This window comes from Morone saxatilis, unplaced genomic scaffold (assembly GCF_004916995.1).
Source record: "Morone saxatilis isolate NCDOM2014 unplaced genomic scaffold, NCSU_SB_2.0 Contig20, whole genome shotgun sequence".
In the NCBI taxonomy this organism is placed as follows: domain Eukaryota; kingdom Metazoa; phylum Chordata; class Actinopteri; family Moronidae; genus Morone; species Morone saxatilis.
Window position 1 is genome coordinate 16,008,783 of NW_023339763.1, and position 18,019 is coordinate 16,026,801.

The following is an 18,019-nucleotide window of genomic DNA, read 5'->3' on the forward strand; positions in this document are numbered from 1 at the left end:
TGCTCTATTTGAAAAGTGTCCCTAAGATAACTTCTGTTATGAATTGGCACTATACAAATAAAATTGAATTGAATTGAATTGAAAATTTTAAATTAAAGGGTAATTCACCCCCAGATGGGGCCTTTTTCACAAACTGTATTACACATGATATGCACTGCTTCTGCATTTGTGTTTCCTCTTCTAAATATCTGTGTTATCTTTATCACAGTAAGAAGGAAAAGGAAATGAGTTATTTCTGTTGTGGATCTGCTGTTTTAATCACTGATGAGGAAGACTGCCTCACCTATGTGTTGCTTGGAGACAACACATGTTTTGGAAAACATGGTTTTCTTCTGCTTCTTCTTTGGTATTGAAACACCGTAGAAACAACTGCAGTCATCATGTTCAGTGGAGAAACTAAAAAATGTAGCCTGTCCGGTCAGTGTTTAACCATCCACTGTGTGGTCATTTGTCAACATTTTGCAGTTGATGTCAATGACACATTGTTCTTGCTTTACCAAGCATGCTGCCACAGGTCTAAAGTCCAACCGTGCCTTGATTCTGGAGTCACTGTGTCAATACAATACTGTATGTTATAGGTGGGGTTAAAAATGTCTCTCCATCTAGCAGCACTAAGTGGGAATATATTACAACAGCATACAAGAAACTGAGATTTAACTACAATAATACTTATTTTGGACGGCTGATCACTAAACTCAACATAACTAACAGTGATGTGATCATCAATAACACATCTGACTCAGATTACCTGACTGCATTTACCTATTTCACAAAAAAAGTGCATCTACACATTATCTAACTCAACAAAACAAGCATTGTCTCCCAAATATACCATGGTATGAGTCACATACTTACTTAGTTACTACTACAGCCTATCCCAAGCTCTGTTTGTTCATGTTATCTACTTGTCATTACACCTCCCACATCCTAAAATCACTCACAGTAGACTATTTAGTCACTGCTTCTGGTGGAAATACATCCCCTTTTTGGGTATGTAGCAAGTGGAGCTTGTCTGTAAAAACAGGAAAGATTTGATCTTATCTTGAACATACGGAACAACAGGTTTTAGCAGTTAGTTTGTTTTCACTCTGACAACATGTGTACTGGAAAATGTTCCCGTTGCATTGCTGTTACTCTGTACCCATTAGCACTCATATCCATCATATGTAACATAGTGCTGTTTTTTCCTGCTGGGGACGTCAAGTATGCCAAAGATGGACATATTACCGAGGAGGTGAAATACATGGGGGGGCTCGTTGGAGGGGGTTTAATGGTAAGTTGTCTCTTCTCTTGCCTGATATTGAAGGACGTGACTCTGGACTACAAGCTGCTGTAAATTCCTCTCTGAAATATGTGCAGCCTCAGAAAAAAATGGGAATTCTGTTAAGCTAAAACAAAAAAAAATACTGGCTTCATACTGTATATTCAATTTTAATGAGGGATCATCTCACCATTATGTGCTGTATGAGACTCTCAGTAGACACATTTAATTCTGACTGAAGCAAAGTTTCAAACTTCTAATGAGTTTAATGCAGCCCGGAGAGGTATTCCTGACTCCTGTAATGTTTCACAAAGTATTTTAACATACAAGCTTTGAGTTATTAAGATGAAGTGAAACTGCTGAATTGAATAAACTGAATATTAACTCCTGTCAACTTATCTGTCCTACCGCAGGTGTTGCTCCCAGCACTTTACATCCACTTGACTGGAAAAGAGGGGTGCTGTGGGAACCGCTGTGGGGTGAGTCATTGAGAACTACAAATGAGACTTTTCAGGTGCTCAGTGAAAGTTGAGGCCTGACCTATATTTAAATGATTAACATTAAAAACTACACTGCAGCTGCCATATATGCAAATTAAAGAAATAGAAGCATGATCATAGTTCAACAAATGAAATTAAGACTTCAACCATGTTTTTATAGTTGTATCATTCAACCTTTTACTGCAAAGTTACATTTAAGCCAAATTCAACTGTTTAAGGGAGGCCAGTTACACTGACTTTAGGATTTACTAAAAATAAATTATACCGCTTGGATAGATAAGAAATACTGCAGCGTATTGCATTCGCTTGAAATATTATAGTAATTGTGTTTTTCTGAGTAATTTATTTTTATGGTTGGTTTTTCAGAGGTTTTTTTCAGATTTTCTGAATATTTTTTTTTTCTTCTGTTTTTCGGACTATTTTTTTTCCGCGTTTAGAGAGCAACAAACAATAGACGCATTCATTACTTTATTGAAAGCTCGATTTAACGGAAACAAACATAACCCGTCTTTGTTAGTTCAATCAAGTTTTACTTTGACCTGGGTTTACACTGGGAGATAGTCCTGTCTTTAAGTCACATAGATGGTATTATCATTAGTTTGTGGACTGAAGGTGGGGCATGTAGGTGCGGGCAGGAGTCACCATAGATATACATATGGGAGTCACCATAGGTCCATGGGAGTCACTTGCAGGTTGGAGGTTCTCGCAGGAGTAATTCAGAAAAAAACATTCAACCCGAAAAAAAGGAAAGGATAATTACCGCCCCTTGAAAAAAAGGAAAATAATTACTCAGACAAACAGGAGGGAAAAAAATTACTCAGAAAAAGTACTTTTTTTTTTCAAGTGAATGCAATATGCTTCCGTAATAAGATAACACACAGTGTAATAAATTATGAAACCATCAGTTTCAGTTGCTTCATCTCTTGTTTTGGATCCCAGAAAAATATTAAAATGTGCAAAAGGCTGTTTGAAATGTGTTTTAAACGCCCAGTGCCGCTGATACAAACTATCACATGACTTTTTTTAAATAACACCAAGATCAGAAATGTATTCCTGTTAATGGATTTTTCTTCAGGTTGTCACCAAGTTACAGCAACAAGGGCCTGAGTATGACAATAGAATTACAGTAATTAAAGTGACAGCCACTTTAATTTTCAATATACTAATTTCTAACAGGCTGATGTAAATTATGTCTCAGCATGTTTGGTTTAGTTTACCTTGTGAGTCAGTTTGTCAGAGTAAATGTCAGGAATGCGAGAGGTGAAAAATGTCAGCGGACAACTAAGAGCCTGTTCCTCCTTAAACACATAAATACCTAATTTATCAATAGCACAAAATAATGTGTGGGGGTGGAGGTAGGCACAGATGAGGAATGGGGAGTAATTCAGTATGAATGTCTTTAACTGCAACAGAAATGTGTTTGACCTTGTCCTTTAACTTCTGCTGTAGATGTTCTTATCAATTGCATTTGCTGCAGTGGGAGTGGCTGGTGCCCTGTACAGTTTCATTGTGGCAGTGCTCGGGTTGCAAAATGGGCCCCTCTGCAAAGTCATCCTGATCTGGATGACACCTTTTAAAGAAAGGTGAGGAACTTTCTGATGATAACTGTTCAAGCTTCTAAAGCCCTGATCATTCATAAAAGTTCCTCTTTCGCATAGTGACCCGAGTTACCTGACCGACAACACAACGTGGGGAAAATGCACAGAGCCTAAGAACATTGTGCAGTTCAACGTTGGTCTGTTTGCCACTCTGCTGGCCACAAGCTGTCTGCAGCTGGTTCTCTGTGCCATTCAGATGATCAACGGGCTCTTCGGCTGCCTGTGTGGAACCTGCAACAATAAAGGGGTAAGATGAAGCTGAGCCTTTGTGAAATAAATAGGAAGAAATGAAAACACGGTCCATTTATGTGTTGTTTATATATCTCAATCTAGAGACATTCCTCAGATAAGATATGCAATCAGAAAACCTAACTTCTTTCCCTCTCTGGTTTTTGGTGTTTGTTTATTTACAGCCACTGTGAGTTCCTGACAGTTGACTGGTGACCCCTGCTGGAAGACTGAGAGCATTGGTCCTGGCTGCAACTGCATTAATTATTCACTAGAAAACTGTTTCTCTGACAACAGACTTTTATACATTTTATGTTTGTTTCACATACTTTCACATTTCATTATAAAACACAGAAACTTTGCGTATTAAGTTAATCATTCATGCTAATTATATTGTTCATTGGAAATAAACTGGTTTTAAATATAAGCTACCAATCCACTGCTGCAGCTCTGTGTTGTTAACTTATGTTTAATAATATTAACCTTTTGGTGTATTGTACTTAACTAGTAGGATAAAAAACAGGACAAAATTGTACTTTAATGACACCTTTAATGTAGGTTGTATTACTACAGAGAATATCAGGATTGATATCTGTACAAACATTTCAGTGTCATCTCAAATGATTAGCATTTTAAAATACCTATATTTCTCAATGAACAGCTGAATTGCCAACTACTAAGCACTGGGAAAAAACCCTGCACATGGATAAAGTGTGCAAATGGCACATTTGACGAGGCATCTGTTATTTTCTCATTGACTTGTACAGAACAATAAAGGTTACACAACAAAAAGGCAAAATGTGGTGAATTAAAAGGCAAATACTGAGTCTCAAAAGAATGGAAACATCATCACAACAGGGGTGGAATATCACATGTCAATACAAAAACAGTACGATGGAATAAGATTAGGCTCAAATACAAAAACACCTGCTGACTGTGACAGATGAAACCTTTATGACTGAAAAGTAAGCAAATGTTTTAGCATATATGCTACCAGAATGTCACTTTAACTAAATAAGCAAAGATTTGATCAGAAAACTGAGGCTCATACTGAACTGAGAATGATTCCATAAGTGAAAACACGTTATAGACAGCTTAAATGAATTAATATATGCCTTTTTTTTTAAATAAAATCTTCGTGTAGTGAGCTAAAACAAGGTTTTGTGCAATCAAGACAACCTCTCAATCTAACTGTTTCCTTACACATGTAAGTAAAGAGTGATTTGAAATAACTGGCAGAAAATTGCATTTCTGTGCACATACGACTTTGTTGAGGTAGACACAAAACAATAAACTGGAGGCTGAATAAGATTGCTCAGTACTGTGCTACACATATACCTTCCTCATATACGTGTTTACGTTTTAAGTCGGCAGTAGTGTTGTTGGAGTGTTAAAAACAAATGATATTTAAATCTTTAAATCTAGAAAATAAATTAGGATTTAAACAATGTAAATAGTGAGAGAGATGGAGTGTGGCAGTTTTAGGTAATGTTAACAAAAGCAGGAAATGGTAAAAACCACATCCCATACATAATAAGCTTCAACGCTTCAACTGGAGTTTGGATGAGGTTATATGGCTATATAGTTCACTTCCAGTTCACCAGTCGTTCATTTGTGCCGTGCATATTTCGTCAGTCAAACTGCTTCATCATGAGCTTCCGGCTGGCCTCATAACCCAGGAACAGTGCTCCGTTAGCAGGGAAGGTGCGGACCATGGTGGGGGTCAGACCAGAGTAGAGAGCCCTCACACCTAAACAAAGGGAAACAGCAAATGTATGATTATCATTTAAATGATATTCTGCTTGATAATGCAATAGAAACATCAAACCCAACTTGTGCCTACCTTCAGTACGAGCGATGGTCATGAAGGTTTTGAAGAACCCTCCCTGTTTGCCCGTCATAGACATGACCTGGATCCGAGACTTGACGCAGTCCATAGGATAGACCACGAGCCACAGGCAGGCACCCCCCAAGCCTCCGCTGAACACGATAGGAGCCACACCTTCAACACACACAGTAACACTCATTACACACTAACACAATGACAATGTATGTTAGATGCGTGGGAGGTGAAAGCAAATATGGGCGAATGAAGAGGAAAACATAAATCTCATAACTGCTGTGCCATATTTTAGTCCAACAACTGTAACATTAGTAATTCATTGTAGTAGTATAGATCTAAAAATTCCTATATGAATGATGGATTTTTTCTTTGTACCTATGTCGTCTTTTTCACATTTCATGTGTTCCGCAAAGGTGGTGCGGCTGAGCTCGTAGGCACCAAAGAAGCAGAAGTAACCCGGGACTTCTCTGGCTATGGTGGTGGTCAGGCCCTGGAAGAAGCCCTGCGGTCCCTCATTCCTCATGATTGATTTAACCACCGACCACACTGTGCTTCAGAGAGAGAGAGAGCAGAGGAAAGTATGGCTCGGTCAATGCGCACACATTACAACACTAACTCAGAAAAATATAACCATATAACTACTGCAGTTTTATTATTGACTACCAAAAATGAGTTTGTGGTTCTGGGGAGCATGTGAACTATAAATCCCCTTAATGTCCACACCCATCCTGCAGGGAAGGGATTGAGCAGTGACGTCTTTGGATTCTCTGAATTACTACTGAATAGTCAGTGTTTTATAAATAAAATGTATGAATAATGAATGTATCATCAATAATCGTGCTGTCAAATGCACATATAAAGTATGTGGTTGAGATAAACAGAGTAAGTATGAAATGTCTTGAAATTTTACACAAATACTTAGGAATAATTTAGGTTGGATTTGTTTTCAGGTTGGTAAAATATCCACATTTCTTCCGTTTCACCTCTCTGAGTCTGTTACCAAATCTCTATTTTAGAGCAATTTAAAAAAAATATGACTATACGAATACAATATGTCACAGAAAAAACTACTTTTAGTTCTTTGAATGTCAATATTTTAGTTCCTAAATATTAACTTATTATATATCAAGTAATTTGAGTTTGTATTATGGTGGTTTAGATGTATCAATGTAATTTTTCTACATATAAACAACGTCATTTAAAAAACAAAAACAAAAACAAACAAACACTTACTTCTGGCTCTTAGCAATCTTGCCTGATGCCTCCATTTCATACATGGCTTGCAGCCGACACTTGACAAGCTCAGTGGGGCAGAGTACTAGCGAGGAGAAGATGGATGCTACGGAGCCAGCACAGGCTTTGTGCGTGTCACTGAAACAGGGAAGGATAAACAGAAGACCGTTGGCGATCTTACTTTGGCTTCATGTTAACAAGAAGCACAGCCTGGTTAACATCACCCCCCCTCCTACCTCAGCACCGCCTCACTGTGCAGTCCAGCCATAAAGCGGATGACCTGCTGGCAGAAGCCGTAGCTCATGAAGAGCACAGAGTTCTCTGCGATGTTGGCCATGAGTGCTGGCGTGGTGCCCTGGTACAGGCCTCGCAGGCCCACTTGTTTGTAGGTGGAGGAGATGCAGTGGATGAAACCCCGGTACAGCGTAGGAAAGGTCTGCATCTTGACCTTTGCTGTGTCCAGAGGCTGCCCACTGAAGACACATGCAGCCCCCCCTTGGAGAAGAAAGACAGAAAACTGTCAACAAACTACAGGAAAATCATGTGTTCAAGTATATGTGCTGTGAAGAGAGATAAGAATCAGAGCGGGCTCCACTCTGCTGAGCAGTATAAACAGTCAATGAAAACAGAGAGAAACGAGCCGGAAAAACACAGCAGTCATCAAAATCTCCTGCTACGTCACACACAGCCAGTGAGTCGCACTCTTACCAATGGCTCCTGCGGAGAGGTCAATAATGGCCTGGACCACCGGGTGTGGGGCCATGACGTCCAAGAAGTTGATAGAAGAGGTTTCCCTTTCCCTCAGCTACCTGGTAAAATAACAAATAAATGACACTTTACCTCCTAACGTCACTCACAACACACACCCCTACATTTTATTAGAGCACTTTAATTACTATACACTGAATGCAATGAGCCATTTGTTTCTTTAAATACTACCCTGACACAGTGATTGTGTGTGTTCCTGCAGAGGGAGGCCCGGGACAGGCAGCGGCTAAAGTTTACTACAATAAAACCTGCCCTCATTTATGGCAACAGTAATTATTTACAGTGAGCTCAGAATGGGTTTGTAAGGACACAGGAAAGCTGTGTATATATAATACAATGCAAGGGTAGAAGCCACTTCACTAAGCATTAGATAATAGAAATGTATTTCTTTATTTTGTCATTTACAATATTTTAATTTAACCTAAAACACTCCAGGTTTAACTGTGTCCTCTCTTTACTAAAGCACAATATGAGCAGCAGTATTCCTACTGTCTCTGCTGGTGTAATGTACTCTTATTACCGGACAGGACACGGGTTGACCACAAGAGGGGGATATAATACTCTTTATACATACAAAATAATTCAAATATATTTTAATACATCAAAACGGCTGAAGGACATATAAGCTTTTATCGTCGTTTAGACACATAAAAAGAGTAAAATGCCAAAACAGCGTTTCTCTATAACAGGAAACTTAAAATGTGTAGTAACAACATCCTAATGTAGCGATACTCGTAGGTTGAGTTAGTGTCGAAAACAAGAGGAAAAGTTACTCTCCTCTGTTCAGCCAAATGTTAAAGTGTGTAAGTCTAAAAGAGGGAAATGAACAGTATATTATATAAAGTATATTCCCAGTACAGACCTTAGAGGAGAGCGACGGGTTGGACTCGGAGTGCCGCTGCGGGTGAGCTAACGTTACAGTCTGTGTCTCACACATATGGCACACAGTCCTCACTTATAGCAGCGGGTCAAACATCCAAAGTTTACCCTAATGTTATCTCATCTGCAACATGTAAGCCCCGTGTGGTCAGCCACTGTGGTCAATGAATGGATCGACCATCAGTGATAATGGTGCTGAGGAGGAGGAGGAGATAGAGGTTGTTTCATGAACAAGAGAGAAGAGGAGGACGTCTCACTCCGATCCAAATTCCAGGTGTGGAGACATTTCTGATTTCTACTGAACAGGTGGCGGATACATTTGACAGAGGGCTCAGGTTGTACTCTGGGTCCCTGGGATGTTTTTATGCTTGTGTTTAAAGCTGCAGCAGCTGCACCGACAGGGGCCTTTTCTGAAGGTCGAGATAGAGTTATACATCTTTATTTGGATAGCACAGTTAAAATATTACGACTCAATCGAGGGCAGCAATATGCCAACTAATGAAGGTTATCTCCTGTTGGGGGGGGGGCTATTGAACACAAACCCAGACCCACAAGACCTACCAGAGTCCCAAATATGGTCAGTGGTGTGTAATTACACAACTACATTACAACTTAAATGCATATGAACTGTATGTACGGTTCAATAAGTGTGTACTGAATAGTGAATCAATCAACAATCAATGAATTCATGAACGCATACGTTTGCATGCAAAACTACACATTTGCTGTAATTTGCACGTTGTTAGGAAGAATTGAGAAACCATTAGGTCATTGTGCCTTTTCTCCTGTTTTACCTCAATCAGAAAATATATTGTAGTGTCTGTTGAATAAAATGTAACCTAGCCTTCAGAAACAAATGTATAGGCACAATAAACATCTCAATTTACGATCTATGACATGAAGCCGCATGAACGTTAGTAAAGCTTCCGGTTCACATTCTTGTTTGCGTTTCAAAATAAAAATCTCCTTAGAAGATTGTGACAGCACCGCCTGCTGGTTCATTTTTACTTTTGAAAAAAAAATCAGTTATTCAAGAAATCTTTTCCTATCCCTGACCCAAGGACATTGCCTTTAAAAAGTTGCGACTTTTGCAATCTTTTTAACACACCTGCTGCGAAAAAATATTTTGAGTTTTTTAAATTCCAATATCATATCCAATATCATTGCTGTGCTGTAGATTCAAATTCAGGTTAAAAAACTTTTTTTTCTCTTTAAAATAATAAATTTAGAACATTGTGTGTCTCCGTTATTTCTTGGTTAGACCTGAATACAAACCCCCCACATGAACAACAAGCAACGTCGAGTAAAGTCACTTACTTCGCTCCAAACAGCATCTAATAATTTAGTGTCAACCTAATTCCAAATACACATGACATTCCTGTATTTTTAAAGGAATTAAATTCATTAACATATTTCTAGATCAGGGCAAACAACAGGAAATAGAACTATTATTTTAACATATTTACAACATGATGGTGTGATTAAGCCTTGAGGATCACTCCTTTTCTTTTCCTCCTACTTCTTTCAGGCCTGTGATAACTCCTAAACACTCATTAAGTGACCTTTAGTCAGTGCAGATGTGATACACTTTTTATTTTCCAATGAGGCTGAAAGATGAAACCAGGCCCTGTTTAATATTTACAAAAACCCTGGCAGAAACAGTTATTAAGTATTTAGCCAACAAGTACACCAGACATAATCCAAACATGATTTTATTATAAATAGAAGAACTTCTCGGAATGTGCTGTTCTCGTTCAGAGCCGCCCGGGGAGTTCTGCGCTCTCAACTTCATACACAGCTTTGTGCATAATTATCTTACCTATCATTATGGGTGTCTGAGAGCACGTTCCCTTCCCTCCCTCATGCAGATCAGCACACAGCTCATGTGTGAGCGCATGTGCTCAGTCAGTCATAGTGCCCAGTGTTGAAAACTCTTCTGCAACAGTGCTTTATAAGACCGTAGTGATATTAGTCATCAAAGTTTTGATGACTTTATGATACTCATTACTCTGGTCAGTGTTTTAATGTGCTCTTGTACTGTGAACTTTATAGCTGAAGTTAACAGCTGCTGTGGGGGTTTCTTCTGTATTGGCTAACGTTCTGGTTGCTCTTGTCTTTCGTATAAAGTGCTTGTAATAGACACTTACCTGCTGCTGATATATCGGTTAGCTTATAAATGAATACATTTCCTAATAAATAATAGCTCTCAAGTGAGTTGTACTTATTGAACGCATGGTAAACATTATTAAAAGCTCAGTACTGTACTTTTGGACACAATATCACCTGCAGTTTTTGCAATGTTACATTTGAGGAACAGACTTTCTGTGGGGGTCTTAAATTCTCAAACTCCAGATCCCTGGTTTGACCTTGTGTATATGGTGTTATTCCAATATGGACTTCTAAGATGAGGTTGAAAGTCACAAACCAGGTTATTCAAAGGTGCTAGTAATAATCGGCCTTTTTCACAGCAGACATACACAGCAGAAAAAGCACAAGTGTTACCAGGTGTTGGTTAAATGGACTATCAAAAGACCGAATGCCATCAGCTGGAAACATCTTTTGCAAAAAATTATGGTAAATGAATGTTCTCACTCTGTACTTTAACGTCATTGGTTTGATAATAATAATAATAATCTTATGAACTTCAGATGGAACTGTCGAATGGAGGATTTCAAAAACAAACGTTGAACTGGTTTAATGTGAATGATGTGGCTAATCAATGAAAGTCACTTATTACCACCTCTGCATGGCTGTTGTCCACAGTACTGACATTACAACCTATGGAGTCCTGATGGGAATTATCATACAACCACAAAAGAGTTGTTTTGTCTAGAGTATATGAGTCACTATATAGGAGGATTAAATTAAATTTACAAAGAGTTTAGATATAAAAAAAGTATTTCTTTGTTAGGTTTAATTGTTTTTCACTTGTCAAACGTTGTAAAAACTTAATTAGATTATTCTTTCATTTCTGTGTCGTGTTTGTAGGAAAAAGAAGAGAGAGAATGTTGAGCTTTAGAAAAAGTAACAAATATTCAGATACTACTGAAAAAAATACTGCATTACAAGTAAAAGTTAAAAAGTATTATCAGAAAAACTTACTTAAAGTATCAAAAGTAAAAATACTCAATGGCCCCTGTGAGTGTATGTAGTTACCTAATGATATACTATATGTATACTATTATATATTTGTTTAGGCAGCATTTTTGAGGCGAAGTTAATTCTCAACTCTTTTATTTTGGGCTGCAATTTATGATTACTTTCAATATGGATTAGTCTGCTGTTTATTTTCTGGATTAATCCATTTATTCTATATTCTAGTCACAAATACAGAACAACAGAGCTCAAAGTGGCACCTTCAAATGGACCAACAGCCCAAATTTGATCCAGTTTACTTCAATTTAAGACAAGTAAATGCAGTAAATTGTCTTTTGAAAAGCTTTTTGGGGACATTTTTTCATGGAAAAGAAGATTAATCAGTTCCCAAAACAGTTGCTGATTGTTTTGATCATTGATGAATCAACAAATTGATTAACAGACTAACTGTTTTAGCTTAATTTTTGTGTTCTGTAGTCAGACTGCTTCATGTTTTAAAAGTTCTTAATATGTTCTTGAAGTGGAAGCAGAAGTGTCAGGAAATGGAAATTCTTGTAATAAACGTAATGTACTTAGTTACATTCCACTGCTGGTAATATACCAGTCCTTTCATCCCCCCCATGTATTATGTAGACTGGTGATTTAATGAAAAAATATGCTACACAAACAACGAAATACCCAAAAAGTCACATTGCTGTTATTTACCTATTAACTTAAATGCTGCCAAAATACCATCTGTTTCCCCAGAGTAGCCTGGGATTAAATACATGTGCCCTCTGTCCACAGGCTTATCCCTAAGAACTCAGTGATGGCTTACAGCAGTCTAGACTCACTTGTCTAACGGCATCAATTTTAGACCTGCAGTCAATAAAAGACACAAATTTTTTCATATCACTTTGCCTTTTATCCAAAAAAAAAACATTGACGTTGTCTACATCACAGACAAGAATCATCAATATTCTGTTTTAAACAATTTTGCCATGAACAGAATGAACCCCATGCCCAACCCTCCCCTGGAGCAAACTCCTCTATACACAGTATACTTTACATACCTATAGTTCCTGTTCAGTCTTTTTGCATTTTACATCATTATCAAAGTAGTATCAATAGCTTTAAAATACATACAATGCTCTTTCCATTGTAATTATAATTGCTATCCTGATTGTACATACAGTATCATTTCCCACAGTTAGAGTCTGGTGAGCAATTTATGTGCCTCGTTGTCAACAAGTTGTTACAAAATATTCTGAGGAAACAACATAAGTCTCTGCATTTCATTAAGCCAAAATACTTCTGATGATTCGTAGATGAGAAGCATTTTTGTACAACCGCCGTATGTCATGAGAATGGAAACACTGCAGAGAGCCTCACACTGTTAGTTTTGAATACACAATACATTAAATGATATAATCTGCAGCTTTTATTTATGCCTTCCTCCTATTTGACGTCAGTAATATCCTGAACCCTTCTCAGACTCTCCAAGGGGCTTTACTACCAACTGTTACGTCTGCTCGAACTTGAGATTATGAGGTACAGTCAGAGAATCTCAGTAATCCCCCCAATTAGAAGAGTTACACCGAAGGAATAACAAAGAGATTATAAAAGATCACTTCAACAAAAGAGTAACACAAGTTATAAAAGTGGAACTAGTCCATGTGTTTGTATGGATTTGTTATACAAGAGTTTGGCAATAAAGTTCTCAGTATTGAGCACAAACTGTTGGCAGTAGTGGGCTGTGCTCAATCAATATACATTTTTTACTTCATAGGATTAAAAACAGTGACTAATAAGTGCCTCACAAATTTGTAAAAACCAGATTTTTTTTCATTGGTTCGGTGTCAGAGGTCCTCAACCGCTGCATGGTCACAGATCTACAGTGTGAAGCTCAGAAATCACCATTCACACATAAAACTTTGGCACCAGAGACAAGTCCTTTGCAAAGGAAATGTGGGCCAGGTGTTGCACACATCTCCAACTGAGTACTAAAGAAATGTGTGGAAGACTTGTTTTTTTTTCCAGGAGCTGGTTTGAATTTCTAGCTATGCATTGAGATAACTCAAACATAACTGATAAATGACCAGTAATCACAGCCAGGCACTTGAATGTCCTTTCAGATGTGAGTTGAGGGCCGAGTCAGTCAGCGAGGAGTATCTGCACCTTTTACCTCTAGGATTACAACACTCAAATTTGTTTTTAATAGCGTGCGAGTGCAGTTAGGCATTTAATATCTGCAACAGGGTCAAAACTATTTGGTTAGCGAACCAGAGCCCTGTGAAAAATAAAAACTCAATCTAAATGTGGGAAAAGCTACCAGTGTCAAAAACACATCAAGAAAGCCTTCTTCGTTTGTACCCTGTATACACACAGCCAGAGCCCTGGAGGAAAAGAGTTTGGTCACTGTAATTAGTGTTTGGCATTGCGACACCACAACCATTTTTTATATTAACACATCCTGATTCAATGTACAGTATCACTCAAGTCACAACATATCCAAACTCTCCACCAGCGGCTCCGGAAACAGTACACAACCAGTCATAAACTATTAAGTCACACTACCTTAAGAAAAACACTGCTTTAAAAAACTCCATTTAAATTTTAGGAACTTATTTTTTGGCCAAATGGCTGTCAAGTGAAAGGGTGAGTTTTTTTTTTTTTTTTCTAAATCAGATCTATGCCTGATTTTGTGTGCGTCCACTACAAATTATCTTTATACTGTAGTGGACCTTTGAATTGTTGTCAGTCTGTATTTTTTGGCAATTAGTTTGACAGCAGCAGAATGTTTAAATGGAATAAAAGAGAAAGCAATGAGTGTGAGCAGGAACGGCACTGTGTCATAGTTTAGACCAAGTCCTGTGTGTGAGCGTGGAGAGAAAAAAGAGAGAGAAGTAGCACTATTCACACCTTCTGGGAACTGAATCCACGTCCAGATAATCCACATCCAAATAATAAGAGCAATACACAAGCATGTTAATACTGTTTTAGCCCAGATAACAGTCAGCTACGAGAAAAAAACACCTTCTTTCACATTTGTTTTGAGGTTTAAAATACACTGCAAATAAATTAGTGTACGTATTTAATTTTCTGTCTAATAGTGCGTAAGATTCTGTTTTATCAGTGGACAACTTGTTTTATTTACATGACACTGGCCACTGTATTCTTCTTGGAGTAAAAAACGGAAAGTTGAAATACATACAGTTATTAAAAATATGATTCGACATTAAAATCTATTCATGTACGACATTTATTTCTTAATATTTCTTTCTGTGAGCTATCTGCTGCTTCAGATGAGGGAGGGGGGGAGGGGGGTGTCCCATTCGCAACAGCCCGCCAGCTTTTACACTGAACAAGTGGCTGGTTGGTAGCGAACAGGAGTAATGACAACAGACAGTAGGGCCTGAAGTGGATACGTCCCAGGGTGTGAAAATACTGAGAGAAAGAGATGATTTTTTTTTTAGATTTTCTTTTTTTTTTTGGCCAAACCTCAGCTTGACGAAGCCAAACAAAAGAGCGAGCGAGTGCTTACATTGTGGCTGAAATAGTGTTAGGCACTGCAAAAATAAAAATGAGATTTTTTTTTTCCATGTGTCTGATAAACACAGTAAGGCAATTTGATTATGGCTGACTGATAGCAATAGAAGTTTCCGGTTTGTCTTCTGTAAAGATCAACATGTTCACAATTTAGACTCAGGAGAGAGACAACACTTTTTTTTTCCATTTTCACAACCCATTTTAAGATTACCTGTGTAAAAACAGCTACAATCAAAAATGAGGCACTTTATAAAAGAGTATATAGATATCTAGGCTATATAGTATTAATCATTATATGTATACTGTATATTTTATATACCATTGTAATGTGTAACTTTATATTAGAATTGTGTTAACTGAAAACAAACTACAGTATGTACTATAGCTTCTGTCGTTCTACTTGTATACTGTAGTATATACTATAGTATAATATACAGTTATAATAGAAAAGATCAGTTGCCAAAAAAGTATTTACACTTTTCAAAGATTCTGTGCTACACATTGGTTCAAAATGCATTATGTTTGAAGCCAATTTGATTAAGCTGTTTACATGCATAGCAGAAGAATGTTATGTTAATTTGGCCATTTTTATGCAATGTTGCATACTGTGATTATTAAATAAATGCACTGTTGTGTATATATGTGCCTGCTTTTCTACAAGATCTATGTGGCATAAATAATTTCCCAAAAATGCTGTCATTTTGCATGAAAGCTGTGGCTTCCATCTGACTTTTCCCTGCAGCATAAATACAGCATATGTGAGCCCACTGAACTGACTTTTTTGTTTGTTTGTTTGTTTGTTAGCTGCAGTTACTGAACGTTAGCATACCGGGCAGATAGGTGATTTTTTTCGCTCATATGTGACGCAGATCTAATCTGATGTTTTCAATTCTGATTTGAGCCACGTGGTCTAAATCAGATACAGGTCAGACCTCAGTGTGAACAGTCATATCAGAATTCACTGATTCACAGACTTTACATCACTCTAGATTGGCGTTCATCATGCGGGTCAGGACTGTGATCTGTTTAGAATGGAATCTGATATGAGCCACATTTAAAAAGTAATGTGAACAACCAAACAAAAAATAAGCAACACATTAGAATTGAGCACTTAGGCTTGCAGTGTTAATGTAGCCTTAGTCAATCCATCAAATATCTTAAAATACCACTGAGATGTATTGTCTAAACTTTCATTTTGGCACCATTTGATAATCAGCTATAGGACATGACAGCACATGTTTAGTTTATGCATAATGGAAGCTGGGGCTGTATAAACAGCTGGAGCTTTAGGGATAACACTGTGTGGGAAAAAAACACGGAATTACAGCATTACAACTTTATATGAAAGCCACTGTTCTTGTCCCTCAACTACAACCTAAATATCAGCTCTGTGCACAAGTACAACAATGTGATGCCAACTTCAATGTGAAAATGAAATTGTAATCATACTGTATGGAATTAAATATAGTTTAAACTCCTGTGTATGTCACAAAGATTGCATAAGATGTGTATGTAACAATTTTCTTCATGTGTGAAAAACTGACAGAAAACATAAAAACTATATCTAAATTTAATTTGTAATTTCATTCCCAATTTAAAAAATTGTACTTTAAGCACGTTTTGAATTCCCTCAGTAGCACTAGAAAAGTGGTCAAGAAGTATAAAGGCTTTTTTAGGCAACTGTATATAACAAACCAAATATGTTTACAGTGACAGCGTGTATGAGTGTATGAAACCACTGCCAGGCTGTATTTCCTTATTTTGACTCAAAATGATACCTGATGATCATTTAACTTATCAAATATGGAAAAAGGATGATGTGACGATATACTAAAAAACTCAAGTTTGCCATTGAACCCATTAAATAAACACTTGAGAATGCAGCCGAGACTGTGTGAGCTGCCACTTTTGAGCCTTGATTTACGAGAGGTCAACAGATTTCTCCAATCACAAGCCAATGTGTTTTAAATTAAGATAAACAGATGGACTTTTTTTCTACCACTTATGTGATTCCCTGAAAGCCTTGTTAATCTATGACGTTGCCTGCATGATTGTTAATGTGTGATGGAGCCACCACGATCAACATAATGGCCACCTGAGAACTCATACACAATCATGTATCAAATTGTTATCCTTTATATATATTAAATTAAATGATAATCAGATGTCATTTTTATTCAAAATAAATGCAAAAACAAAACCTTTTCCTTACCCTGTGTTGTGTGTGTGCGTGTGTGTGTGTATGTGTGTTTGTGTGTGTGTGTTTGGCACACATTTGGTTGACTGAAAACAGCAGACGGGATGAGGATGAGTTTTCCAGGGTTTTCAGTGTTCAGGCTCCAGTGTACAGTTCTGTTGTGGCAACAGATCGGGCCGCCGAGTGTCCCCTCACAGACTGAGTGTGGAGCTGTCACACAGGCGTCATGCTTGGATCCAAGACGAAGAGACTGAGATCAATCTGCAAGAAAAGAATCGAAAAGCAGGCAGGAATTTAAATCATCCATCTTTACAATAATTTGTGTTTTTAATAGTGTTAGTGCATTATCCATTATTATAGTTTACATAATATGTCATAGTAAATCTAATTTAAGTCTCCCCAGAAGGTAAAGCAGTTTATTCTCCAAAGCATATTGCTTTTGTTGAACCTAGAGCTCCTGCTGACTGCTTGGGTAAATATCACATGACGCAGGATATCTTTCTTAAAGGATTTTCAGATTTGAGTCTCATGCAGACTGTTGCAGATGTCAATATTATGTGTCTTGTGTTTGCGTCAGACTTATCAGTTCCAGGGATTTTGCACTGTTTCTTTTTTTTTAATGAGCCACCTAAACAACACAAAGGGCTCACTGCTCTAGTTCCGAACATGTCAGCAAAATAAAATCAGTGGCAGCAAGCAAACACCTGGGCTATGATCATTTCTACAAAGACTTTTTTCTCTTAAGGTCTACATAAAAAAGATTAAGCCTTATAACTTGATTAAAAAATAACCATTGTTTGTAAGGGACGCTCAGAAAAAAGGGCTGATTTATCTATATGTAGTTTGAGTCAGTTTAACCTCTTGCACCATCAACCAATTATTGACTCC

General features: G+C 37.5%; 2 protein-coding genes across 2 annotated transcripts; one reads left to right on the forward strand and one right to left on the reverse strand.

Moving 5' to 3' along the window:
* The first annotated feature begins 973 nt into the window (after positions 1 to 973).
* On the forward strand, positions 974 to 4,361 carry si:ch211-137i24.10 (uncharacterized protein LOC565274 homolog). The gene is made up of 5 exons (XM_035665909.1): positions 974 to 1,273; positions 1,675 to 1,740; positions 3,211 to 3,344; positions 3,420 to 3,606; positions 3,773 to 4,361. Exons 1-5 carry the CDS (start codon positions 1,097 to 1,099, stop codon positions 3,779 to 3,781), a joined length of 573 nt encoding a protein of 190 aa, XP_035521802.1. The 5' UTR covers positions 974 to 1,096; the 3' UTR covers positions 3,782 to 4,361.
* Positions 4,362 to 4,540: 179 nt separating this feature from the next.
* On the reverse strand, positions 4,541 to 8,505 carry slc25a15b (solute carrier family 25 member 15b). The gene is made up of 7 exons (XM_035665908.1): positions 8,294 to 8,505; positions 7,372 to 7,472; positions 6,900 to 7,158; positions 6,664 to 6,801; positions 5,806 to 5,981; positions 5,431 to 5,589; positions 4,541 to 5,337 (listed from the first exon to the last, which is right to left on the reverse strand). Exons 2-7 carry the CDS (start codon positions 7,424 to 7,426, stop codon positions 5,219 to 5,221), a joined length of 906 nt encoding a protein of 301 aa, XP_035521801.1. The 5' UTR covers positions 7,427 to 7,472; positions 8,294 to 8,505; the 3' UTR covers positions 4,541 to 5,218.
* Between the last annotated feature and the right edge of the window lie 9,514 nt (positions 8,506 to 18,019).